Source organism: Sciurus carolinensis, chromosome X, assembly GCF_902686445.1.
Source record: "Sciurus carolinensis chromosome X, mSciCar1.2, whole genome shotgun sequence".
Classification (NCBI taxonomy): Eukaryota; Metazoa; Chordata; class Mammalia; order Rodentia; family Sciuridae; genus Sciurus; species Sciurus carolinensis.
In genome coordinates this window covers 53,845,049-53,872,831 of record NC_062232.1, presented here as the reverse complement: position 1 = coordinate 53,872,831, position 27,783 = coordinate 53,845,049, and the positions used below count along the sequence as shown (strand labels likewise).

At 35.3% G+C, this 27,783-nt stretch overlaps 1 protein-coding gene and 1 non-coding gene across 2 annotated transcripts in view; one reads left to right on the top strand and one right to left on the bottom strand.

Annotated features, from left to right (window-relative positions):
- The window catches only part of Tex11 (testis expressed 11), a gene marked incomplete at its 5' end in the record, with an annotated part of 294,023 nt that overhangs the window by 248,731 nt on the left and 17,509 nt on the right, over positions 1–27,783 (top strand). The window contains 2 exons of the mRNA XM_047535242.1: positions 25,099–25,248; positions 26,571–26,679. Of these exons, the coding sequence (XP_047391198.1) occupies positions 25,099–25,248; positions 26,571–26,679 (259 nt within the window). The remainder of the gene's footprint in view (positions 1–25,098; positions 25,249–26,570; positions 26,680–27,783) is intronic.
- Trnaa-ggc (transfer RNA alanine (anticodon GGC)) lies at positions 10,019–10,092 on the bottom strand. The gene has a single exon. It is a non-coding gene; the product is annotated as a tRNA-Ala (tRNA).

The window sequence follows — 27,783 nt, the reverse complement described above, 5'->3', positions numbered from 1 at the left end:
AATAGATTGAATGAAGAAGCAGATAGGAGTATCTAACTATTTCTATTAAGTTAGACATTAAAAGAGCTTTACAAAAGCTTTCTCAATTTTTCATATATATATACTTATATACTTTTTAAAATTAATTAATCTAATTAATTCATTTTTCTTTGTTGGTGCTGGGGTCAGAATTCAGGGCTTTATGAATGCCAGGTAGGATCTCTACTGCTAATTTATATTCCCAGCCTTATAATTATTTTTATTAAAATTTACATAAACATTAACATGATTCGTCTCAAATCAGTTCAGTCAGTAAATATATTAACATATTTGGCTTCAATTTTTAATATGGTAAAGATCGATAGTTATACATATGAAAAACCTCTTTGGAAGTCCTCAGTAATGTTTTCTGAATGCAAATAGGTTCTGAGAATAGAAAATTTAAGAACCACTGCCTTAGAAACAAACAACTTGTTCCTTTAAAAACAGAAGCAAATACCCATTTGTCACTATTGTTCATAATGCAATTTCAATGACTTGTTTCAGTTATAACTTTTAACCAAATTTTTTGGGAGGTTATGGGGATTGGACCCAGGGGTACTTAACCACTGAGCCACAACTCAGCCCTTTTTATTTTTATTTTTTATTTTTTAAAAAATATTTTTAGAGTAGATGGACACAATACCTTTATTTTATTTATTTTTATGTAGTGCTAAGGATCAAACCCAGTGCCTCATATGTGTCAGGAAAGTACTCTACCACTGAGCTATACCCCAACCCCCTTTTTTACTTATTTGAGACAGGGTCTTGCTTAGGGTCTCACTAAGTTGCTGACACTCACTTTGAACTTACAGTCCTTCTCTTCAACCTCCTAAGTTGCTTGGATAACCAAAATATTTTCTATTATAAAGAGAAAAATTTAGGGTTAAAATTGAGAACTCACCCATAGGCATTAGAGCAGAATAGCAGAATTCATGAACACATTTAACACAACTTTCTATGTCTGTAATCATCCCTTTTAAAGAGAAAAATGAACATACTCATTACTGTGACCCAAACATGTTGCCTCTCTGTGGTATATAAAAAATAAGAAACTCCAAGCATGATATAGCACACGACTATGATCCCAGTTGTTCACAAGGCTGAGGTAGTAGATCGCAAGTTCAAGACCTGCCTGAGCAATTTAGGGAGACCCTGTCTCAAATTTAAAAAAGGGCCAGGAGTATAGCTCAGAGGTAGAGTGTTTGCCTAGCATGTGTAAGACTTTGGATTCAATTCCCAGTACCACAAAAGTAAACAAACAAACAAAAAAATAAATAAGAAGCAACAGTATATAAATTTAAAACTGAATGGTAGTCAGTGTTTAAGTATTCTATTTTACTTAGAAATTATGCAGATACCCAATGATTATTCATTGATAATTGAATGATTAATCATTGATTAATTAAAATTAAAATTATAATTTAATATCTGTCCAGTGTTTTAAGTTACTAAATATTTGGAAATTTTCTTAAATCTAACATAGCATAAAATATAGATACCACCAAAATAAAAATTTTTTAGAAGAATGATTTGAACCAGGTGTGGTGGCACATGCCTATAATCCCAGTGGCTCAGGAGGTTGAGGCAGGAGGATTGAGAGTTCAAAGCCAGCCTCAGGCACTTAAGCAGCTCAGTGAGACCCTGTCTCTAAATAAAATACAAAATAGGACTGGGGATGTGGCTCAGTGGTTGCGTGCCCCTGAATTCAATCCCTGGTACCAAAAAAGAAAAATGATTTGATTTTTAGTGAGACACAAATTTATATTTTTATATTATTAAATATTATATATGAGTAATATTGCTTAATGAATGAACCTATTTATTAAGGAAAAATAGAACTGAGTAAAGTGAAATATGTGCTTGTTTTATACTTTTCACAAGTAAATTACCAAAAAGATGGCTCTTCTTTTGTTTAAAAAAATTTAATTATTAAACTAATCTCATTTGCCAAAGATTTTACTTTAAAATGTTTCTGAGGGAGAAGAATTTTTGTGAGAATATTTTAATTTAGCATATTTTAGTATTAAAAGTTCAAGTTCTTTTTTCTTAGCATTTCAAGATTGTATGTATATAATTCCTTACATCTGTAAACCAATTAGAACAGAGATCTTTTAATTTAGGCAACTATATAATTTATCAATACCCTCCAGAGATAATAAAACATACATTTCACACTCACACAATGCAATATCAAGGCCTTTCTCAGTTATAGACACAGATATACAGAGATCTTATGAACTCAGCTCTGCAATTTTAAGAGTAAAAATAGAAACTCACCAGTTAGATACCAGTGTTGTTCTTCTTCCATGTGGACATGAAATTTTTTATTAATTTGAACTCAAAATGGATAACTAGAACAACAAAAAGGACAAGTTAAATTTTCTATTGTTTCTCACCCAAAACTAGATAACATATTAATCCAGTTATAGAGATCACCAAATAAAACCACATTGCTGCTACAAAAGGTAAATAATTTATTGTCTGCAATCTAAAAAATCAGAAACTAAAACAAAAGGTGAACTTAATAGAAAAGAAAAAATAGAAACAGATTTAGCAAACTTGTTTTGTTTTATAGCAATACTGGGGATTGTACCCAGGGATGCTCTACCACAGAGCTAAATTATAGTCCTTTTAATTTTTTTTTTTTTTTAATTTTGAGACTGGGTCTTACTAAGTTGCCTAGGCTGGCCTTGAACTTGCCATCTATCTTCTTCAGTCTCCTGAGTCACTATCTTTACAGGCATGTTCCATCTTACCCAAAAGATTCAGTAAATTTCTATTGCCACTTGGGATTCAATCTGGAAACCAAGAAAAGATGAGTTTAAGCAGTACACGAGTTGTATTTCTGCAGCAACACAATTACCTGGTTATGTTAAGTGTATCCATTGGGCATCTCAGTTAATAATTTTAAAATATAGTGATGACTCTCCTATGAATATAAAATGACATGTGTTGAAGGCTTTATTTAACTCATTAATTAATGAGGAAACCAGGAGGATGTTATAACCATTTTCAATTTTCATTTTTTTTGCTTGCTTATTTATTCTTGTTTTCTATATCTGTTCATTCACAGTATCAGTATTCCCTTTTTCTACTTCTAAACTTACCTTTGTTTTTTGCTGGTTTTATTTTTTCTTTCCATTTCCTTCTTTTTTTTTCTGAAATAACTCATATTTTATTTCCTTTTATCAGTTACAAGCTCTTCCCTGTGTTCTTGCTTCCTTGCTTTATATTCTTACTTTATAGAGGTGATTAATTAACATTATAAAATTCCTGCTTTCTGCTAAGTGAAATAAGCCAATCCCAAAAATCCAAAGGCCTAATATTTTCTCTGATATGCAGATGCTGACTCTCAATGGTGGGGGGAGGAGTAGAGGTTCACTGAATTGGACAGGGGGGTTGTGGGGGATGAGAGGGGGATGGGAATGGGAAAGACAGTAGAATGAATGGGACATAACTTTCCTATGTTCATATATGAATACACAACAAGTGTAACTGCACATCATGTACAAAAACAAAAATGGGAATTTATACTCCATGTATATATGATATGTCAAAATACATTCTACTATCGTGTAATTAAAAAGAACACATTTTTAAAAATTCATGAAGACATGTTAGGTCACAGTTTTCATATGCTTTACGGCAACATTTCTCTCATAAGAACTCTCCACTGGCATGCCATTTTTGCCTATTCTTTTCATCCCAATTTCATGAAGTATCTTTTGTATATATATTATCCTGAAGTTTTTTGTTTTGGGTTTGTTTGATCAGAATCCTTAATTACAGTAAGTTTTCTTTATACCAACTATGTGCAAGAGTTCATGTGGAGATAAGGACAGGGATGTGATCCAGACTGTTAGAAAATTTTATTTATGATCTAGGGTTGTTTTGTATATGAATTCATGTATAGTCTCTACATTTTCCAAGCCAGTGGATATAGGCAGTGTAGAATTTCTCATAGCACACTTTCCTCTTAACTGCCTCACTGACCACTTATTCACTCTTTAGCCCTTTGTTCTCTGCTTAAAACCAAACCAGAAAAGTCACCATTACCTGCCTATAAACTCTGTTCTTATTATCATAGACAAAGGATTGACACCTCAGGGTTGCACTTTCATTTTAATATTTTATAGTTGTAGATGGACAGACACAATACCTTTATTTATTTATTTTAATGCATTGCTAAGGATCAAACTAAATGCTTCACACACACTAGGCAGATGCTCTACCATTGAGCTATAACACCAGCCCCTGTGTTGCACTGTTGCTGGTTTTTTATAATTTTATTGTTATTTCTCAAAATAAAAATATGTATATGTATACATATATATGTGTATATGTATATCTATAATCTTTCTACACTCCACAATGGCAGATAATGTGTCTCCTTGCTATGTTTTGAAAGTCCTCTCATTCAAACTCATGGAACTCATGTTGAAATTTTATTGCAATTGCGACAGCATTGACAGGTGGGACCTTTATGAGTTGTGATCCCCTCCAAGAGAGAGAGAGAGAGAGAGAGAGAGAGAAAAGAAGAAGGAGGAGGAGGAGGAGGAAGGAGGAAGGAGGAAGGAGGAAGGAGGAAGGAGGAAGGAGGCCCTAGCCAGAGACAACTCTTTATCCTTCCTTGGACTTCCCAGGCTCCAGAACTATGAGAAAGAAATTTAGTTTTCTTTTAAATTACCTAATCTGTGATATACTCTCACAGCAGCAGAAAACAGACTAAGAAAAAGAGTACCAAATAGTGAGGCTGCTGCAAATACTTGAAATTCTTAGAGATTATTTAAGTGATAATCAGAATACTGGTAGAAATGTGGACAGTAAAGGCTATTCTAATAAAGTCTGAGATGGAAATGAACAACAAAGTCTTGGAAACTGGGTAAGGGGCATCCTAAGTTGCAAAGAACATGGCTGCATTGTGTCCACTCCCTTGGGTTTGTAGAAAGCAAAATTTAAGTGTGTCAAATTAAGATATCTAGTGGAAGAAATATCTAAGCAGCAAAGCATTCAGGCTGCTGCATAACTACTTTTAACCACATGTATTGAGATGCAGGGGTAAAGAAATGATGTAGGGCTGGAGTTTGTAGCTCAGTGGTAGAGTGCTTGCCTGGCAAGTGAAAGGCGTTGGGTTCGATTCTCAACACCACATAAAAATGAATAAAATAAAATAAAGGTATTGTGTCCACCTACAACTAAAATGTTTTTTTTAAAAAATGGTGTAAAGGCAGAATTTATAATTAAAAGTGGAAATATTTGAAAAATGTACAGCCTGTCCAAAGATTGGAAAAGTAAGTTCAGGAGAGAATACTTAGGGTGTAGTCAAGCAGCCATTTGCTAAAGAGAGTCTTATAGATAGGAGGGAGCTAGGTGTTATTCATCAAGATAATGGGAAAAATACCTTGAGGTCATTTTTAAAAAATAATATACTTATTTTGATTCATTGTAAACAAATGGGGTACAACTTGTTTCTTTGGTTGTACATGAAGTAGAGTCATATCATTTGTGTAATCATACATGTACATAGGGTAATGATGTTTGTCTCATTCTGTTGTTTTTCCTTCCCCCCACCCCTCTTTTTCATCTATACAATCCATCCTTCCTCCATTCTTGCCTCCCTCCCACCCCCCATTATGTATCATCATCCATTTATCAGAGAGATCATTTGGCCTTTGGTTTTTTGGGATTGGCTTATTTCACTTAGCATGATATCCTCCAACTTCCTCTACTTGCCTGCAAATGCCATAATTTTATTCTTCTTTATGGCTGAGTAATATTCCATTGTGTATATATACCACAGTTTCTTTATCCATTCATCAATCGAAGGGCATCTAGGTTGGTTCCACAATCTAGCTATTGTGAATTGAGTTGCTATAAACATTGATGTGACTGTGTCACTGTAGTACGATGATTTTAAGTCCTTTGGGTATAGGCCAAGGAGTGGGATAGCTGGGTCAAATGGTGGGTCCATTCCAAGTTTTGTGAGGAATCTCCACACTTCTTTCCAGAGTGGCTGCACTAATTTGCAACCCCACCAGCAATGTATGAGTGTACCTTTTTCCCTACATCCTTGCCAACACCTATTGTTGCTTGTATTCTTGATAATCGCCATTCCAATTGGTGTGAGATGAAATATTAGGGTAGTTTTGATTTGCATTTCTCTTATTACTAGAGATGTTGAACATTTTTTCATATATCTGTTGATTGCTTGTAGATCTTCTGTGAAGTGTCTGTTCATTTCCTTAGCCCATTGTTGATTGGGTTATTCCTATTCTTGGTGTAAAGTTTTTTGAGTTCTTTATAGATTCTGGAGAATCTCTATCTGAAGTATGTGTGGCAAAGATTTTCTCCCACTCTGTAGGCTCTCTCTTCACTTTGCTGAGAGAAAGTTTTTTAGTTTGAATCTATCCCAGTTATTGATTCTTGCTTTTATTTCTTGTGCTTTGGGAGTCTTGTTAAGGAAGTCTGATCCTAAGCCAACATGTTGAAGATTTGGACCTACTTTTTCTTCTATAAGGTGCAGTGTCTCTGGTCTAATTCCAAGGGCCTTCATCCATTTTGAGTTGAGTTTTGTGCAGGGTGAGAGATAGGGGTCTAGTTTCATTCTGCTGCATATGGATTACCAGTTTTCCCAGCACCATTTGTTGAACAGGCTGTCTTTTCTCCATTGTATGTTTTTGGCACCTTTGTCTAGTATGAGAAAACTGTATTTATTTGGGTTTGTGTCCGTGTCCTCTATTCTGTACCATTGATCTACCTGTCTATTTTGGTGCCAATACCATGCCATTTTTGTTACTATTACTTTGTAGTATAGTTGAAGTTCTGGTATTGTGATACCCCCTGCTTCACTCTTCCTGCTAAGGATTCTTTAGTTATTCTGGGTCTCTTATTTTTCCAAATGAATTTTATGATTGCTGCTCTATTTTTATGAGGAATGTCATTGGGTTTTTAATTGGAATTTCATTGAATCTGTATAGTACCTTTGGTAGTATGACCATTTTAACAATATTAATTCTTCCTAGCCAAGAACATGGGAGATCTTTCCATCTTCTAAGGTTTTCTTTAATTTCTTTCTTTAGCGTTCTGGAGTTCTCATTGTAGAGGTCTTTTACTTCTTTTATTAGATTGATTCCCAAGTATTTTTTTTTGAGGCTATTGTGAATGGGGTAGTTTTCCTAAATTCTCTTTCAGAGGACTCATCTCTTACGAATAAAAATGCATTAGATTTATGAGCATTGATTTTTATGTCCTGCTACTTTACTGAATTCATTTACAAGTTCTAGAAGTTTTCGAATAGGAAAAGAAGAACTCAAACTATCCCTATTTGCTGATGACATGATTCTATATTTAGAGGAGCCTCAAGTTCATTTTTAGTGGTCTTGGAGGCTTCCCCCCCATCACTGAATGTGAAGAAATATGGAGTCTGAAACTGCTAATGGCTGTGGTTCAGAGCTCTAGAACAGAGTGGTTTTGGGAGGTGGGCCCAGGGCACTCTGCACAGGCATACTGCCTAGAACCACCTCCGATCTGTACTCCCCACATCCCATCACAACACTCCTTGCTCCTTAGCTGCTCCAGACTGCTCAACTGCTCAAGCCAAACTAGGTGCACCTCAGGTAGCCATTTGAGGGGGCAAATGCCCATCCACCTGGCAAGTCTGCATATGCAGAATGCAAGAGCTGGGGGGACTTGCCTTCCTCCACATAGATTTCAAAGGATGTCACAGAGAGCCTTGGCCCCAGAGGGAGACTTGTCACAGGGTTGGAACCACCATAGAGAGCCCCTTTTAGTGCAATACTGAGCAGAAATGTGGAACTGGAACTGTTACTGGCAGTGAGCCAGGGATCATTTTGTGCTTCAACTCTTATGTTCTTACAAGAGAAAATTTCAGGCAAGAAAGTAAAGGTAATAAAAGTATAGTACTTTCAAGGAGAGTGGCAGTGGGTGCTAAGTGCACAGAGCCATGTAGTGCCCCTTTGTTCCCTAATTTTATTGAGAGTCATAGGGAAGTTTGTAGAGTCCAGGTACCACCTCTCAACTTTTGACTGACAGTAGGATTGTATCAGATTTGTAAGTCCCTACAGCACATGGTCTTACCCACAGATACCCAAGCCCCCATGGCGGGGCAGGGGTGTCTTTTACTATCATAATGAGATTAAAATCATCTGCTAAATATCTAAAGACAACTCTTTGTCACCTTGGCTTGTGCTGACCAGTTCTAACTGGAACTTTTTTTTACAGATTTTATGGTTAGTGAACTTTGATAAGGGTCATAAAATTCCCCCCTTCAGGGTGATTTGCGTGCTTATCAGCAGAGAGGAATCTTAAACTCCAGGGCCTTGAGAGATACAGCTCTATAGATAACAGGTTGTTTTCCTAGGAATGTTACATATTTTAACACGTAAGCCACAGCAGGGCCATAGTGGCCTTAGGTAGACCCATTCTATAGAATTGTCCCCTTAGCTTTATGTTCCTATCACTCATGCCTATCTGCTACCTATCAGAACCTTCACAGAGTTCCCAGTAGGGCAGTGCCTAGTGGAGCCCCAAGAGCAGGGCCACCCTTAAGATCCCAGAATTGTAGAGCCACTGGCACACACTGCCAGCCTAGTAAAACTACAGGAACAAAACACTAACTGGTGAGAGCTGCTTCCTGTGCTGAGCCAAATAAAGCCATGAAGGTGGGAACCCCTGCCAGGGTCTTGGAGACAGATCTACCATCCTAGTGTTTCCAGGAAGCAGGACATAGAATCAAAGGAGATTATTCTCCAGCTCCAAGACTTAATGTTGTTTCCCTTCTTAGTTTTTGAACTTCTGGGGGACTAGTTACCCTTGTCTTCTTGCCTATTTCTCTTTTTTTTTTTTTGGTACTGGAGATTGAACCCAGGGTTGCTTAACCACTGAGCCACATCCCCAGCATTTTTTATATTATATTTAGATACAGTGTCTCACTGAGTTGCTTAGGGCCTCACAAAGTTGCTGATGTTGGTTTTGAACTCGTGATCCTCCTGCCTCAGCCTCCCAAGCTGCTGGGGTTATGGGTGTGCGCCACCATGTTCAACCCTATTTCTCCCTTTTGGAATGGAAATATCTATCCTGTGCCTATCCCACTATTGTATTCTGGAAGTAGATAATTTGTTTTTATTTCAGAGACTCAAGCTAGAGTACCTTTGCCCCAAAATGAATCACCTCTCAAATCGCATTCATGTGATTCAGATGGGATTCTGGACTTTGAACTTTTGAGTTCATGCTGAAACAATTAGAACTTTAGAGCTACTGGGATGGAATGAGTATATTTTGAATGAAATGAGTTTTGGGGGCCATGGGGTGGAATGCTATGATTTGCATGTTCCCTCTGAAATTCATGTTGAGCCAAGTGTGGTATTCCATACCTGTAATCCCAGTAACTCAGGAGTTGGAGACAAGAGGATCACAAGTTCAAGGCCAGCTTGGTAACTTAGGGAGACCCTATATGAAAATAAAAAATAAAAAGTCTGTGTTTGTAGCTCAGTGGTAAAGTACCCCTGGGTTCAATGCCCAGTGCCATTAAAAAAAGATCTCATGTTGAAATTTGATTATTACTGTTACAGTGTTGCCAGGTGGGAGCTTTAAGAGGTGCCATGTGATTCCCCTCTATCATATTACCCAGAAAGAAAGTCCTTACCATCTGCAGCCCTTCAATCTTGGACTTTCAGTCTCCAGAACTGTGAGAAATAAATTTGTTTCTGTATGGCCCAGTCTGTAGTATTCTCTTATTGCAGCAGAGAACAGACCAAAGTACTACTTTTGCTTACCTTTGTATAGCCAGCACATAATAGACTTTGACTAATGTGTAAGTGACCATGTATATTTGCATATTTTTGTGAATATACATGTATGAATGCATGTATCATAAATTAAGTCTCGGAAAGACATACAATAAATTTTACATTCACTACCTCTTAGGACAGGATTTAGTGAGTTTGGGGGACATTTACTTTTTACTTTTTTTTGTGTGTGTGCGGTACTGGGGTTTGAACCCAGGGCCTTGTGCTTGCCAGGCAAACACTCTACCAACTGAGCTATACCCCCGACTTTCTTTTTACTTCTGTGTTTGAATTTTTCAATGAATATATGGTACTTTGATAATTAAAACAAAATATATATTTAGAAAAAAATTTTTCTGGCTGGGCATGGTGTTACATGCCTGTTCTCCCAGGGACATGAAAGACTGAGGCAGGAGGATTGCAAGTTTGAGACCAGCCTTGACAATTTAGCCTTGACACTATCTCAAAAGAACAAAAAAGTGCTTAGGGTGTAGCTCAGTGGTAGAGCACCTCTGAGTTTGATCACCAGTACTACAAAAAGATAAAGAAAAATTTGTTCTATTCTAGCTTGTTAGAAGTTTCTTTCTTTTTTGTTTCATGTTTTGTTTGTTTGTTTTGTTTTGTTTTTTGTTTTTTGTTTTTGCAGTACTGGGATTGAACTCGGGGTGTCATGCATGGTAGGCAAGTATTCTACCACTGAGTTACATACCCAGCCTTTTTTTTTTTGAGACAGTCTCACTAAGTTGCCCAGGTTGGCCTTGAACTTGTGATCCTCCTGCCTCAGTCTCCAAATAGCTGGAATTACAGGTGTGTGCTGCAAGGCGCAGCTATATTTCTTAAGATTATATATTTCCAATGAAATAATGCCTGAAACTATGAGCCTGGTATGTGAGTAATGTAAATAAATCATTAAGCTACCAACTGTAAATAGATAAATTGAGAAAAAGTGCAAAGCCGGTGAATCATAAGCTCTTGGGGAAAAATTGGAAAATGCCATCCTTTTAAAAATATACTCCAAATCAGAGTTAATTACAAGCTGTATAAACAGTGACTAAAATTTTAGTGCTATGGGAATTGGATTTTACAAAAGGATTAACCCTGACATGCCATTATTTTAGTGACCTAAGGAAATCATTCTAGAAAGTGTTTATTAAATTCCTAAAGGCAGCTAAGTATTATGGAAACAAAGAAATGTATGACTGCATCTGTCCTTAAGAAATTTATGATATTCCTTCACATAGTGACAGGTGAAAGGGCAAGAGGGCACAACACTGTGTGAAGTTTCTTTTATAAGGGTCTTAATCCCATTCAAGGGATAGGAGCCTTCAGGGCCTAATCACCTCTTAAAGGCCCCACATCTTAATCCTATTATATTGGCCATCAACATACAATACGTAAATTTTGAAGGGGGGCACAGTCAAACCATAGCAGACTGAGAATAGTGTGATTTATGGTGTGCCCCTTGCCAACAAAAAATTAGGCCACTAGTTCACCTTAGTCCAACTACTTCATCTCTTGACTAAACCACTGCAACAGTTTCCCAGCTGTCCTTCTGCTTCCATTCTTGTCCCTTATAAATCAAGTAGTTACACAGAAGCAAGAGTGTTATAGGTCTGTTCATATCAGTCTCCTTGCACATGCCTTTTACTTGGATATAAAATAAAATCTAAGACCTTACCATGATCCACAAAACCATAGCTGATCTGGCCTTTAATTACCTCTCTAATCTCATCTCCTACCACTGTGTCTCATAGCTCAATGCATGCTAACCCTATTATACATCAATAACACCTAGTAATTTCCTGCCTCTGATCTGTATTTACCTTTCCCTTGCCAATAAGACTCTTATCCTGAATATTCATATGGTTTGCTCCCTCACTTAAGTGTCATCCCCTTCAGAGATTACATCTTTTCTAAAATAGCAATTTTCATAAGTATTTACCCTCTTAACCTAAACTTTTTTATCTATAACACACATCACTACTTGACATTATATTATGCGTTGTTTATTGTTTGTTTCTCCAACTAGAATCTATGTTCTGTACAAGCAGGAAAATTATATGTCTTGCTCATTCTTATCCTTACTTCCTCAAACTCTGCATGGCACATAGTAGGACCCAATAAATATTGATTAAATGAAATGCTGCTACAATACTATAAATTCTATCACTAGAGTCATTCACTTGAGTATTAAACTGTTTTGGTCTTTGAGAATCCTTTATGCAAAGATCCTCAGACTGCACACAACTTGATGTCTTTATTATACTTTACCTTGAGAGAAGATACCTAATGAGATTGAACTTGGGATAAAAATGGTCAGGTCAGGTTTCCAAGAGAAGAAAAGGAGACTTAAAGGGAAGTTGGGGTTGTACCAAAGATGACTTTGCTTATGATCATAAAATACTCTAAATCTTTCTAACTGAAGGGAGCTCGTGGTTTTTTAATCTGCCTTTCTAACTGTAAAAAGATATATCCTTTTCCAGGTCTCCTTTGAATATTGTCCCTTTTGGATATTTCTAGGAGCATCCTTAGAATCAGATTTTCTATTCAGAAAGTCATTGAATGTTAGGACTAGAAATAATTTTAGTGATTTGATTTTCTAAAGCTGATTATTTTGTCATAGGAGTTAAAATTTTTTTCTTTTTAAAAATTTTTTTGATTGTAGGTGGACTCAATACCTTTGTGGTGCTAAGGATCGAACCCAGGGTCTCACACATGCTAGGCATGCACTGTACCACTGAGCCAAACTCCAGCCCCTGAGTTAAATTTTTATCATGAAGCACAAAAACCATTGAAAAACCTTTAGTGGTTTCCATAGGTTATTGCAAAGAAAAATTTCATTTATCTCCAATGGTAAAATTTGAACTTCACTATAAAGTATTGAAATGTCATCATCAAAATCTTAGTTGTTATGGCAAACAAGGCAAACCTATGAGACATTTAGAACAAAGCCCAGCATGGCTCTTGTGCCAGCAGAAATGTAGTTGAACTGACAGGGCAGATGATTTTGTGTGTGTGTATATGTGTGTGTGTAATGGGCTTCTCTGCCCAGAACTAAAAAAAATTCTAATTTATCCAAATGCTATAGATAAAACCTAGCAGAAATGTATATTCCTACAGCAGATGGTCTTTACATTGGCTTAATAACATCAGTCATGGGTTACTTTTGTCCCAGAAATTAGTTCTCAATGGATAAGAAATTCTTGGAGATGATTGTTTTGATATCAGCCAAGAGAAAAGGCAATTGTAGCTTATTTTCAGGTACATTAAACAAAAATGACAAAACTTGAACGGATTATTTAGAGTACATTTTGGATTAGGACTTAGGTCACAGAAATAGGAAAACTTAAGTTTAGGGTTTTTCCCCCAAAGTAAATTATAAACAATTAGCTAGAATGTTCTGGCTTGAATCAGTGACCCCAAAGTCCCCTGTTTTAAGGACTCAGTACTATTGGCAAGTGGTGGAACCTTTAAGAGGTAGGGCTTAGTGGAAGGAAGTTAGGTCATTGAGGGCATGCACTTGAAGTGAATACTGGACTCTGGACCCTCCTATTTCTCTCTCCTTGCTTTCTGGTCACCATGAAGTGAACAGCTTTCTCCACCATGCTCTTCTGCCATTACCACAGGCCCAAAGCAATGGGGCAAATTGGTCATGGACTAAAACATCTAAATTGTGAGCCAAAATAAACTTTTTCTCTTTTTAAGCTAATTATTTTGGGTATTTTGTTACAGTAACAGAAAGCTGACTAACAACATGGAGATACCCAAGTATCTCCTATGGAAGTTGATACTAAACGTCTTTACTTTTGGCAGCATTTGATTTCCCACAAAGGAGATGAATATGGATAAGCATCCAAATGATGCAAAACAAAGCCCTAATGGAAGTAGGTAGAGACTTTCATACAGGGTTATGAACTCTGAAGAAATAGGTCCCAGGCTTAGGAGAGAAGTTTGTTATCGTTTCCAGATATTTATAGTGATATATACTATTTCTTCTTTCAAGTGCCTGATCTAATTAGGAATGTAATTCAAGTGTCCATATTCCTAACATATATCCCATTTTGATTTGCATTTATAAATACACAGACGTGAATTGATAAATGTTTCTGTACAATTGTCTTGGCGCAAGTAAAGTGTGTACTATAGTTTACCTATAAACATTCATTATTTATTTCTACAGAATTTTCAGAATGTTAAACTTCACCCCTAATTAATACATATATAAAATAATACACCTATTAACTATAGAGTACATTATTTTCATGTGAACTTTTAACATTTGCCAAAATAGTTTTTATGCTAAACTGAAAAGCAATTATGAAAGGATTGAAATCATACAAAGTATGTTACCTGAACAAGGTAGAATTAAATGAGAAAACCACAGCAGAAATATGATTAGAAAACCCCCTCTGTTGGGAATCTTAAAAAGGCACACTTCTAAATAACCCATCAAGTAAAGAAGAGATCAAAATGAAAATTATGGAATATGTGGAAATTAACAAAAATGAAAATATAACCTAAAATCATGTATAGAACTAATATAAAGGAAAACATATAGCCTTAAAGTTCATTTATTAGAAGAATAAAAGGTTGAAAATCAGTGATCTAAGCTTCCAAATGAGTGTAGGGAAAGAATAGCACATTAAACCCAAGGAAAGCAGAATGAAGAATACAACAAAGATAACAGCAGAAAACAATGAAATAGAAAACAAACATACAATACAGAAAATCAACAAAGCCAATAAAGCTGGTTCTTGGGAAAGATTAATATAATTGCTAAACTCCTCACAAGATGGATTTAAGAAGAAAAAAAGAACACCACTTACTAATATCAGTAATTCAAAAGTAAACACCACCACAAATCCTTTAGACATTAAATAATAACAGGCATGATTGGTGCATATCTGTTATCCCAGATACTCAGGAGACTGAGGCAGGAGGATGACAAGTTCAAGGCCAGCCCCGGCAACTTAGTGAGAACCTTTCTCAGAACAAAAAAGGGCTGGAGATATAGTTCAGTGATAAAAGACCTCTGTGTTCAATCCTGAATACAAAAAAAATAAATAAATATACAATAATAGAATATTTTGAAAGGTTTGAGTAACTTTACGCCACTACATTGACCATTGATAAAATGGACAAGTTCCTAGAAAAGTATTACTACCTAAATTGGCCCAAAGAGAAAATCTGAATAGTCCCATTTGGGCTATTTTGAATAGTCCTGTACCTGTTAAACAAATGAAACCTTAAAATAAATACCTTCCTGCAAAGAAAAAGTCTTCACTAGTAGATTCTTCCAAATATATAAGAATGAAATAATAGCAATCATGTACAAATATCTCTTACAGAAAATAATTAGGTAAAACATTGGTTTTATGAGGCCAGCAAAACTCTGATGCCAAAACCTGAAAAGGATATTTCGTAAAAGAAAAATACAGCTTCATGTCTTAAATGATAAATATAAAAATCATAAACAAATTTTAGAAAATTGAATCCAGCAATATGTTAAAAGGATACTTAATGACCAATTACTATTTACCCCAGGAATTCAACATAAAAAAATCAGTGCACATTAACCAAATAAAGGGAAAAATATGATCATCTGAATAGATTCGTAAACATTTTTAAAAAGTTAATACCCATTCCTGATGAAAATATTTAACAAACTCAGAATAGAATCTAACTTCCCCACTCTGATAAGCAGTACCTAAAAACAAACACAGTACCCATTATTTCATATTTAATGTTGAAATAAGACTTCCCCACCCATGTCAGGTAATGAGACATGTACATTACAACTTCCAATCAACATTGTACTGGAATAATTATAGGTCTCCTAGTAACCCATTTCATATCTTGGATTGAATTGATCACTCTCTCCCTGCTGTCTCTTAAAGACCATCTGATTGTCTTGATTCAGACCATTTCCAAAGTATTTGCAAGACTCTCTCTTATTCAGATCAAATACTTCAAAAATTAACCTCCCTAGGTTCTATATTTCACCATTTTTAGTCATAGTTATTCTCCTCTACTTGCTTTCCAGTACATGGATTGTGAATAAGAACATCTGAGACAATAGTACTAGCTCTCCCTTAGTTTGCTTTGTTTCTACGGGCACAAATTCTCAATCTCTCAGCCTTAATTTCTGCATCTAGGAAGTAGGGCTGATAATCCTTGCTCTGCGTATACACTGACTGGGAGTTTTGCCTATCTGAAGTGTTCATAATAGTGAAGCAATTTCTAAACCATGACTGAAAGCATCAAAGAGAACAAGCCAGGTGCAGGAGCTTACTGTGCATGCCAACAACAACAAAAAGTTTACCTGAAACGGCTTAACAAAGTGTGATACATCTATGCAATGGAATGCTATTCAGTGAATGGATGTTAAATGCATTTGCTAAGTGATAAAAGAAAGTGAGACCCAAAAGGCTATGATTCCATTTATATTACATTCTGGAATAGGTAAAATATAGGAAGAGAAAACAGTGGTTGGCAGAGGTTGGACATGAGAGGAGGAGTTCACTGTAAAAGAGCAATAGGAGAAAAATTTGAAGACAATGAACTATTCTGTAAGGAGCTGTGAGAGTAGACACACGACTCTATATGCATTCATCAAAACCCTAGAAATATATGCCACGAAGAGTAGATTTTACTGTTCACAATTTTAAAATGTCATTAAGAATGTGGAGGCACTCCAGATGGAATTCAGACTGTGACAAATGAGTCTAACTGTATTACAAATGAACTACATAAATATACTGACAGGGGCGGGGAAATAATGTTGATTTAAGTAACTTTGAAAGTCATTGTTTTGACTGGACACAAGGCTAAAAACAATAAGAACTATGCACAATAGTTCTAAAGACAGGAGCTTTGGTTTTCTTGGAGATATGGATTAGCAATTATGAAAATACTTTATATGTATCATGAGTTCTGCTATAACATGGCATATGTGTTGCTAAAAATGAATATAGTAGGCAAAATTGTGCAATAAAAACCAAAGGATTTGGGGAAAATGGGGTTAGGGACATAACATGCAAAAACTTGGTTAGTGACACATTTAAAAAAGATAGGGACCTAATAAAATTTTAGCACAGTTTTATATATGTTAAATGATTAAAAATGCATTAATAGTACAATAAATACGGCATTATATCTTGAAAAATACTTGACAGTTTCTTGTGTAAGTAGATATCAGAAGGAATGTAGCTTGTGAGACACTGTTAAGTGATGGAGGAGGGTTATCTGAAGTCTGATGCAAATTTTAGCAACAGCTATGTATGGGTGTGGGCTCATAACACATGTAGTGAACTGAGGTAGCTGATAGAAGTTTCAGTTGTGCACTTGTGTGTATTTTGTGTATTTCTACATAGCATGATTCAACTAGGTGCGGTTTTCTGCATTCATCTACTATTTCACATAGATTAAATTAAATAAAAGCAAATATTTAATTAACACCATGTCTAAATTGTTCCCTGTGTTATAAGGGAAAAAATTCAGTTGTTCAAAACAAAGGTTATAACAGAACTGTAAGAGAGAGAGAGAGAGGGAGGAAACACACACAGATATAGATACTCTGGTTTTCTGTGTCTGTGTTTTATTTTTTAATACATTTTTTAAATAAACAAATTTGGTATGGTTGTTGGACACAGATCTTTATATAAAAATTAATTCTGTATGCTGTTAAAAATTAATTCTGTTTCTGTATGCTAACAAGAAATGATTAGAAATTGAGCCTTTAAAATACCATTTTAAATAGCATAAAAATCCATCAACTGAAAAAAATCAAGTGCCAAGTAATCAGTCTATAATGAAAGATAAGAAGACTTATTCACTGAAAACTAAAAAACTGAAACATTGCCAAGAGAAATTTTAGAATACCTAAATAAATGAAGATGTATAATGTTCATCAACTGGAAAAATCAGCATTACTATTATGTCAATTTTCCCAGTTTGATCCATAGACTAGTCCAGGCATGGTGGTACGTGCCTGTAACCCTAGCGCCTCGGGAGGCTGAAGCAGGAGGATCATGAGTTCAAAGCCAGCCTCAGCAGTGTAGCAAGGCAACTTGGCAAGACACTGTCTCTAAATAAAATACAAAAAGGGTTGGGGATGTGACTCATGGGGTTAAGTGCTCCTCAGTTCAATCCCCAGTACCAAGTTAAAAAAAAAAAATTCTAGTTTTACTTGTGAAACTGGAAGGATGACATTAAAATATCTATGAAGATGCAAAGGAAAGTCTTGGAAAATATTAATAGAGTTTGAAGACTCATACCACAGAAAAGAGAGCCCAGAATAGAGTACAGAAATAGACTCACACATGGTCATTTGATTTGCAACTAAGGTCTCCAGTGCTATTCAGCGGAATAGTTTTTATGTATTAAAGTAGTAGAACAATTAAATATCCATATGAGTACTGACCCCTCCTTCATACCATATACAAACATTGATTTGAGATAAGCTAGACAAATTGGTGTGTGCCTGTGCTCCCAGCTACTTGGGAGGCTAAGGTAGGATTGTTTGAGCCCAGGAGTTCAAAGCCAGCCTGGAAATATGGCAAGACCCCATAAATCTAAAAAAAAAAAAATGGATCATAGTGTAAAACTGTAAGTCTTCTAAGAAGAATCATAGGAGAATATCTTTATGACCTTAGGGCCACAAAAATTACCAGTTATACAAGAAAATATTGAAGTGTACTTATGGCCAATTGAGAACTTCAATTTGTTAAAAGATACAACTGAGGAAAGAAAAATACAAGTTACTGACAGAAAGAAAAAAACTGATACATTAGCTTGATAAATTCCAAAATATATTAAAAACTAAAATTCAATGAGAAAAGATTGAACAGCACAATAAAAATGGGCCAAGAATTGAATGAGAACTTTACAAAAGAGGTTATATAAATGGTCAATACATTTGATCAAGGAGATGCAAAAATAGGGCCACTGCACTCTCATTGAAATAAAGGAAATAAAAATTCCAAGTGTTGGACTGGGGTTGTGGTTCAGTGGTGGAGCACTTGCCTAGCATATGTGAGGCAATGGGTTTGATTCTCAGAACCGCATATAAACAAATGAATAAAAATAAAGGTCCATCAACAAATAAAAAGATATATCAGAAAATAATTTTTAAAAAATTCCAAGTGTTAGTAAAGATGGAAAGCAACTGGAGCTCTGATACATTGCTGGTAGAAATGTAATTGGAACAGCCACTTTGGAAAACTGTTTGGCAGTATCTGCTAAACCTGATGTGTACCTATTCCAGCAGTGACCCTGCAATATCATCCCTTAATACTCAGGTGGAATGAATGCATCTTTTTGCCAAAATATGTACAAGAATGTTCACAAAAGTTCTATTCATAAGTGCTAAACTTTGAAACAACCCTACCACTCATCAACAGAAGAATGGATTAACTAAATTGTAATATAGTCATACAATGGAATTCTACAGAGCAGTAAAAGGAATTAACTTCTGAAACATAAAATGTGGATGAATATCACAGGCATCATTAGGAAAAGTTGAGTACAAAAGAATATATACAAAGCATAAATTCTATTTGATAAACCATTTATTGAGATGTAATTCACATGCATGCGATTCACTCATTAAAGTGTATAATTCAGTACATTTTAGTATATACCAGATATGTGAAACCACCATCAACTATTTTGAAACATTAAATTAGATCAGAAACTCTGAACCCTTTACCTATCCTTGCATTTTTCCCACAAGCCCTAAGCAACTACTAATCTACTTTCTGTTTGTAAAAATTTTCATATTCTGGATATTTCATATAAATGGAATCATGTAATATGTGCACTTTTGTGACTGACTTATTTCACTGAGCATATATTCAAAGTTCATCCATGCCATGGCATGTATTGGTACTTCATTACTTTTTATGGTCAAATATTCCATTGCATGGATATCTCATATTTCATTTATCCATTCATCAGTTGATGGACATTTTGGGTTGTTTATGCCTTTTCACTACTATGAATAATGCTGCCATAAACATTTGTACACAAGGTTTTGTGTGGACCCGTTTTCACTTTTCTTGCATGTACGCCTAAGAGAGGAAGTGCTAGGTCATACTGTAACTCTTATGTTTAATTGTTTGAGGAACTATCAGTGTTTTCCAAAGCATCTGTAGCATTTTACATTCCCACCAACAATATGTGAATCCTCAGATTTTTCTTATTCTTTACCAACAGGTGTATTATCTGACTTTTTGATTCTAGCCATCCTAATGAGTGCATAGTTGTATCCCATTATAGGTTTGTTTTCCTAATTACTAATTTTCTTCAAGACCAATGGTGTTGAGCATCTTTTCAGATGGTTACTAGCTATTATACATCCTCTTTGGAGAAATATCTATTCAGTCCTTGTCTTAGTCTGTGTTTCTGTTGCTCTTACAGAGTACCTGAGACTGGGTAATTGATAAAAAGCTTATTTTGACTCAGTTTTGGAGCTGGGAAACCAAAAAGCATAGCAGAGGCATCTGGTGAGGGTATCTTAACATGGAAGATCATGAAAGAGCAAGCAAGTGTATGCAGAAAAATCATGAGGGGCAACCTCACTTTATAATAACCCTCTCTCTTACAATAACTAATCTAGTCCCTTGAGAAAAGAATTCACTCAGTCCCACTAGAAAGGCATTAATCTGTCTTAACTACTTAGTCACTTCCTAAAAGTCTGATCTCACAACATGACCACAGTGGCATTCAAGTTTCAATATGAGTTTTGGAGAGCACAAACCTTCATAGAATCTACTCAATTTTTAACTGGTCTATCTTTTTATTATTGAGTAATAAGTCCCTGAACACATATATGACTTACATTTATTTTCTCCAATTCTTTACATTGTCATTTTCCTTTCTTCAGTTTCCTTTGAAGTACAAATTTTAAACTTTCATGAGATCTGATTTATCTATTGACAATTATTGTAAATCAGCATTTATCATTACAGATTGATCATCCCTAATCTGATCCATCCCAAACCCCAAATGCTCCAAAATCCAAAACTTTTTGAGTTATAGACATGATGCCACAAGTAGAAATTTCCACACCTGATCTGATGTATTGGGTCTCAGTCAAAATAGAGGTTCACTGTAAATACTGTATAAAACTACCTCAGGCAGTGCATAGAAAGTGCATATGAAACATAAATGAATTTTGTATTTAGGCTTGGGTGCATCCTCAAGGTATCTCATTATGTACATGCAAATATTCAAAATCCGAAAAATCCCAAAAACTTCCAATCTCAAGCATTTTCAGATAAGATATACTCAACCTGTATAATAAATTCTTCATAACTGACTTAGCTATTTGCCATTTTCCAGCTTATGTACTGAAATGAAAAATCCTTTGGAGAAAAATTCCTAGATCATTAACTCTCTTCATATAATAGTTTTAAATGAGGTCTTATTGTAGACAAAAGGTATTAAGAATGTAAAAGTCAGAATTACCCTCTCTGAGGTGAAAAGTGTACTTGGGCTTAAAAGAGATAGTCTATTAATCACATCTTTTCTCATTATTGTTTATTTCTTGGAACAGAATCATTTCTGGCTTTCTCAAAGCAAAATAATATTAATCAATGAGTACTTACTTCTCTTTTCTGTATTTTTTCTCAGACAACTAGTAATTATCAAGACATTCTGTACTTTTAAACCTAATTTCATAAAGAATTCTCTTATTATCTGGACTACATAGAATACCACCTACTAGATGTAACAATTTTTGTACTCATGAACATTTTCTAGAGATGAGTTGTTGAGAAGAGTTAACAATGATTTAAAACTTGCAGTAAAAAATGCCAAACACTGTAGTACCTTGGAATCAGTTTTTACCTCATGCTAACTAGAATTGTGAAATGGTTTAAATGATTTATCAGATAATTCACTGATTATATAGATACAACTTTGGGATTTTTTGTTTTAACTCATATGGTAGTAGTATACTGTACTTTTTGATCTAATAGGTTTAAGGTGAAATTAAAATTTAAAATTTATTTTAAAGAACTCTTAAAGAATTAACAGTTAAGTCATACTCACAAATGGTAAAGAAAGTCTTAAAATTTGGAAAGATTGGGTTGGGGATATGATATAGCTCAGTTGGTAGAGTGCTTGCCTTGCAAGCACAAGGCCTGGGGTTTAATCCCCAGCACTGCCAAAAAAAATATTTGGAAAGATTTTGTTGAACTTGGTAGTAATTGCACAAGCAGGCTAAATTATGTCAAAATGAGAATGCACCAAGGATCTTTCTTTCAGTTAAGTAGTGCAACTGGAACTTTTGGCTATTAAACATGGTTTTTATAAATTCATGGGCCAGTATTTGTATCACTGCAGTATTTAATAGCTTGTTAATGTTTTCATCATCTCTGATAATGAATTTTAAGATATGCTAATTGTCCAAAATCTCTAATTCAAACATGAAAGTAGATCATGAAATAAATTTGATGCTTTTTATTAAAACATATTAAAGTATTGAGACTGAAGGTATAGTACAGTGGGAGAGTACTTGCCTAGCATGTGCAAGGCCCTGGATTTGATCCCCAAACTTAGGCAATCAAGAAGAAAAGAAATAATAAAGACAAGGGCACAAGTCAATAAAATTTAAAACAGAAAACAACAGACACAATCAACAAAACTGAAAGCTATTCGTAAGTTTTTGTCTTTTGGAAGAAAATCAATGCAATCGATAAACCACTATCCAGGCAGACTAAGACACAAAAAAATATCAGGAGCCATCATTAGATAGATTCTACAGATGTTTAAGATTAATAAGGGAACATTATGGACAATTTTCTGCATGTGAATTTGAAGTCTTGAATGAATTGACAAATTATTTGAGTCACAAGCTGCCAAAGCTCCCTCAAGAAGATATAGATATAGTCTTGTACCTGTTATGTTAATTAAATTGATAATCTTCCAACAAAAAGACTCTGAAGAAGAATTCTACCAAACAATTAAAGACGATGTAATACTGATTTTGTACAAACTTCCAGAAAAGAGGAGGACACGGAATGGGAATATAGCTCATTTGTAGAGCACTTGCCTAGTATGCATAAGGCCCTGTGTTTAATCCCCAGCACTGTGTGTATGTGCACACAAACACACACAAAGGACACAACTACTAGTTCATTTTATGAAATCAAAACTAAACAAAGACAATGTAAGAAACTGCAGACCAACATCTCTCATAAAATAGATGGCAAAATATTCAACAAATTCTCAACACATTGAATTTAGTAACATACATACATCATAACCAAGTGATGTTTATCCCAGGTTCAACATTGTAAACTCAATTAATTCATCAGCTTAAGAGATTAAAGATGTAAAATATAAAATCAATAGATAACAAAAAAAATTTGAAAAATTCAATTTTTAAAATTCTTATGATGAAAACTTTCAGTTGACTTAGGAACAGAAAGGAAGTTCCTCAACTTGCTAAAGGCTGTCTACAAAAAACAAAACCTATTTGACAATGAAGGAATGAATATGTTTCCCCTAGTCAAGGTTGTTTACTCTTAACTTTTCCTATTCAATATTATCCTGAATGTCCCAACCAATGTAATAGGTAAGCAAAAGAATGAAAGACAAAAGAACAAAAGGGATAAGATTCTATTTTTAGATGAAGATTGTCTATATAGAAAATCCCAAAGAATCTATTAAAAAGTTCCTAGAACTAACACATGAGTTTTGCAAGTTTAAGATACAAGGTTAATACTCAAAAGTTAATTATATTTCTATGCACCAGTAGCAGTAAAGTTCAAGAATAAGCAGTAAAAATCAAGGAAGCCTGAAGTGTTGGAAGTTGTCCTTTATCATGATCTGGGTACTAATTCCATGGGTTTAAACCTGTGTGATAGTTCATCGAGTTTGTTTGTTGCAGGTTTGAGCACTTTATTTAGTTTATTGTATGTATGCTATACCTCAAAACTTTCTAAACATTCACTCTACCAAAGGTGAATGAAAGCCGTCTCATGTAGTATAGTTGATGCCATCTGACACAGATTCTTCCCCTGGTGATACCACAAAATACTGTTGACTGACCAAATGAAACAACTTGGAAACCCTCCTCCACTTTGCTTAACATAAAACCACAATTGGTTTATGCCGCACTGAATCTTCCATTTAATTCTGACTTGAGAATGAGTATGGGCCTACTTACAAGTTCACAGGAGGAAAGGAAACTTTGGATTTTAATTAGATCATTAATGATAACAGCAGAATTTCAGGCTAGTTAGGGGCATCATGGCAAATGTTTTAGGAAATGCAGGCTGTGCTAGAGAATGCATTATAGGGTGCTAAAAGTAGTGGTGTCCATCAACAGATGTGGTATATCCACACAGTGGAGTTTTACTCATCCTTAAAGAAGAATAAATTTATGTCATTTGCAGGTAAACAGATGGAATTGGAGAACATCATGCTAAGGGAAATAAGACAGACTCAGAAAGTGAAGGGTTGAAAGTTTTCTTTCATGTGTAGAAGCTAGAGAGAGAGAAAAAAATATTTTAAAAGGAGGGAGAATCTCACAACATAGAAAGAAGATCAATAGAATAGAGGAGGAAGGGTATTGAGAGGGAGGAAGGAGGTGGAGAATATAGGGAAGTACTGGCAAATGAAATTACCAAATTATGCTATGTATGAATACCACAGTGAATAATACATATATATACATATATACACACATATATTTAAACATATACATACACATATGTTGCACCAATTAAAGTATCAATAAAAGAAGGGAGATTAGTAGAATAGAGGAAGCAGAAGTGGGAGGGAGGAGAAGGGGAGGGAAAGGGAAGATACTGGGGAGTGATATGATCAAATTATGTGCATGTATGAATACAATATAATGAATTCTACTATTTTGTATAATTATGATCCACCAATAAAATTTTTTTCAGTACATCCATATCTGGGTGTGTGGTGTATGCCTGTAATCACAGCTACGTGGGAGACTGAGGCAGGAGGATCACAAGTTAAAGGCCACCCTGGGCAACTTAGACCCTGTCTCAAAACAAAATAATAAAAAGGGCTGGGGATGGGGTTCAGTGGTAGAGCATCCCTAGGTTCAATCCCCAGTACCATAAAGAAAAAAACAATTTAAAAATCTGTCTACAGTGCCAGAGATGACCTATAAATTGTAAGTAAAATTAGTTTTCCTGAATGGGAAAACCTACCCAGTTAGAGAAATTAGAACAGGAGAGCATAATGAAATGGAATCACAGAGAATGTTGCTTTTTTGTCTCTTTCTTAGGGGACTTCTCACAGGATCCATGTGAAACATTGCTTTTGCTGTATGAGTTTGAAGTTAAATCCAAAATGAAAGATCCATCACTGGACAGCTTCCTGGAATCAGTGTGGGAGCTGCCTCATTTAGAAAGTAAAACATTTGAAACAATCGCATGTAAGAGCTATATTTATACTTTTGTAAGGCTGGTGCCCATTTAGATCTTACTATTTTCTTTTCTCTCTTTACTCATCTTTCTTACCTCCAGGTGGAAAACATTTTTTCTCCCTCTCTAATGACATTCTTAAACTATTTTGTATTACAATCATTTGTACATTTATCCCCTTCGGGTCATGAAAAATAATTACATATATTTATTGTACTTATAAACCCCTAGGGAAGTGCATTGCTCATAATAGGTGCTCAAATTTATTCTATGTGTGGAATTTAATTATGTGACTACAAAATAGGGAAACTCAAACTTTAGAAAGTTAGTTTATCACAGCTAGCTTGAAATGATAATTGCTTCACTGATTGAAGGTGACACAATCGTAACTATTTATTGAAATGTCAGAGAAATATTGGAAGTTTTTTAACACAACTGCCATGCTTACATTTCTGGTTGAAATACAGGTGGGATTTAGGGACTCAGAGGCTTTTGGGAAATGGCCTAATTTTCTTCCCTTTTTATCTCTCACATTCCTCAGGAACTTGAGTGTGAGTTACCTCTAACAGTATTAGGTATACTCAAGTATACAACAGTCACATATACCTTTCCTTTGTCTTGCCAAGACAGAATTCCTAGAGCCATGGAGCTAATGATATATATTTTATGAACATGTGATGATGACCACTATTTCTTGTATAATGGAACTCCAATTCTAGAGGCCTGTTAATTGCATCTGGAAGTTGTTTTTTTTTTTTTGCGGTGCTGGGGATCGAACCCAGGGCCTTATGCTTGCAAGGCAAGCACTTTACTGACTGAACTATCTCCCCAGCCCACATCTGGAAGTTTTAGAATTAATTACCTCTGATATTCATTCTAGTTTCCTATTTTTAGAACCTGGCAAAAAACAGTATATAATAATATTAAATTCATTTTTGATTAGTGTTCTTTTACTGATCTGCTTTCTGTTTCTTTCTTAGTGTGCCCTTCTTTGACTATGGTTCATAAGATTGTTGCTTCACCTGTATGACTGTATGCAGGGTCATAGAAACAGTAGGTTTTCTGTTGATGTTTGCTGAAGAAAGGATGTGACCTGACAATTCTACCATACTACTCTGCCTAGAAAGAAGAAGCTACCTCTGAAAGCATCTGTGGATTCATTATTTTATAAAATTCATCTTGATTTGTGTGTGTGTGTGTGTGTGTGTGTGTGTGTGTGTGTTGTTAATCTGTTTCAGGCTAGTTTCATTAGAGAAAGCAAGTTGTAACCTGGAGTGAAAACTGTGATGGATAAGATTATGGTGTTCACAACCTTTTTCTTCCCTCCCTATAGTATTAGCCTTGGAAACGCCTGCATACTATCCTTCTATTGCTCTCAAAGCCTTGAAAAAGGCTTTATTGCTCCACAAAAAGAACGAACCAGTTGATGTTTTAAAATACAGGTTAGTAAATGTAATTCAACACCTAATCCAGGATTTTTGATAGCCAAAAGATCTATAGTTGATTCCCCATAAATAATCAATTGTATTCAACTGGTTCAACTTAAAAGATGATGGGGGAGGGGCTCCCTCCTATGAATAGCTCCATACTGAGGCTTGTATTACAGACCAAGAATTTTTTTAGCAAGATCAAAGAGTCTGATTAAGGGCAAGAGGAAAACAAGTAACTTACTTGACTAGACATATATAATAAAACTATTTAAGTACCTTCCTTTCTGTTATTTGGTTGGGGGGTATACTGGGGAGTGAACCCAGGGGTACTCAACCACTGAGCCACATCCCCAGCCCTTTTTTAATATTTTATTTAGAGACAGGGTCTCATTGATTTGGTTAGAGCCTCGCTAGGTTGCTGAGGCTGGCTTTGAATTCAGTATCCTGCCTCAGCCTCCTGAGCTACTGGGATTATAGGCATACACCACCACACTCGGCACCTTCTTTTTTGTTTCATTACTAAACATTCCAAATGTTCAGAAAAATAGAGGTGAGAATGTGGCTCAGAGGCAGTACACTTGCCTACTATGTGTGAGGCTTTGGGTTTGATATCCAGGAACACAAAAATAAACAAACCAAAGGTATAGAAAAATATTGAGATTAATACAATATCAATGTATTCACCGCCCAAGTTTGACAGATGTTAACATTTTGCTATATTTACCTCAGATTTTTTTCTAAGCACTTTTTAAGCACCAGTAAGTGTTGTATGAAATCCTATTTACTGGAGAGTTTTTTGTTTTCTATGTCTAGACATGAGGGAAAATAGATGTGAGTGGTTTTTTTCTCTGGAAAACTTCATTACGGTCTTTCTGTTCTAAGGCATGAGAGACAGTTCTCTTGGAATTATTTCCCAATTTAAATCCCAATTCCCTTGCCCATTTGAGGAAGTAACAAGATGCTTTTAAATGCCTATAAATTGAACCAGCTCATGAAATATAATAAACTGCTACTCCTTTGTGCTGGAAACTAAAAAGAGTGAAAGACAGCCATAGGTGTGATAAAAGAAAAGATTGGTCAACTCCTTTTACTACTTCAAAAATCTGTCTTCTGAGG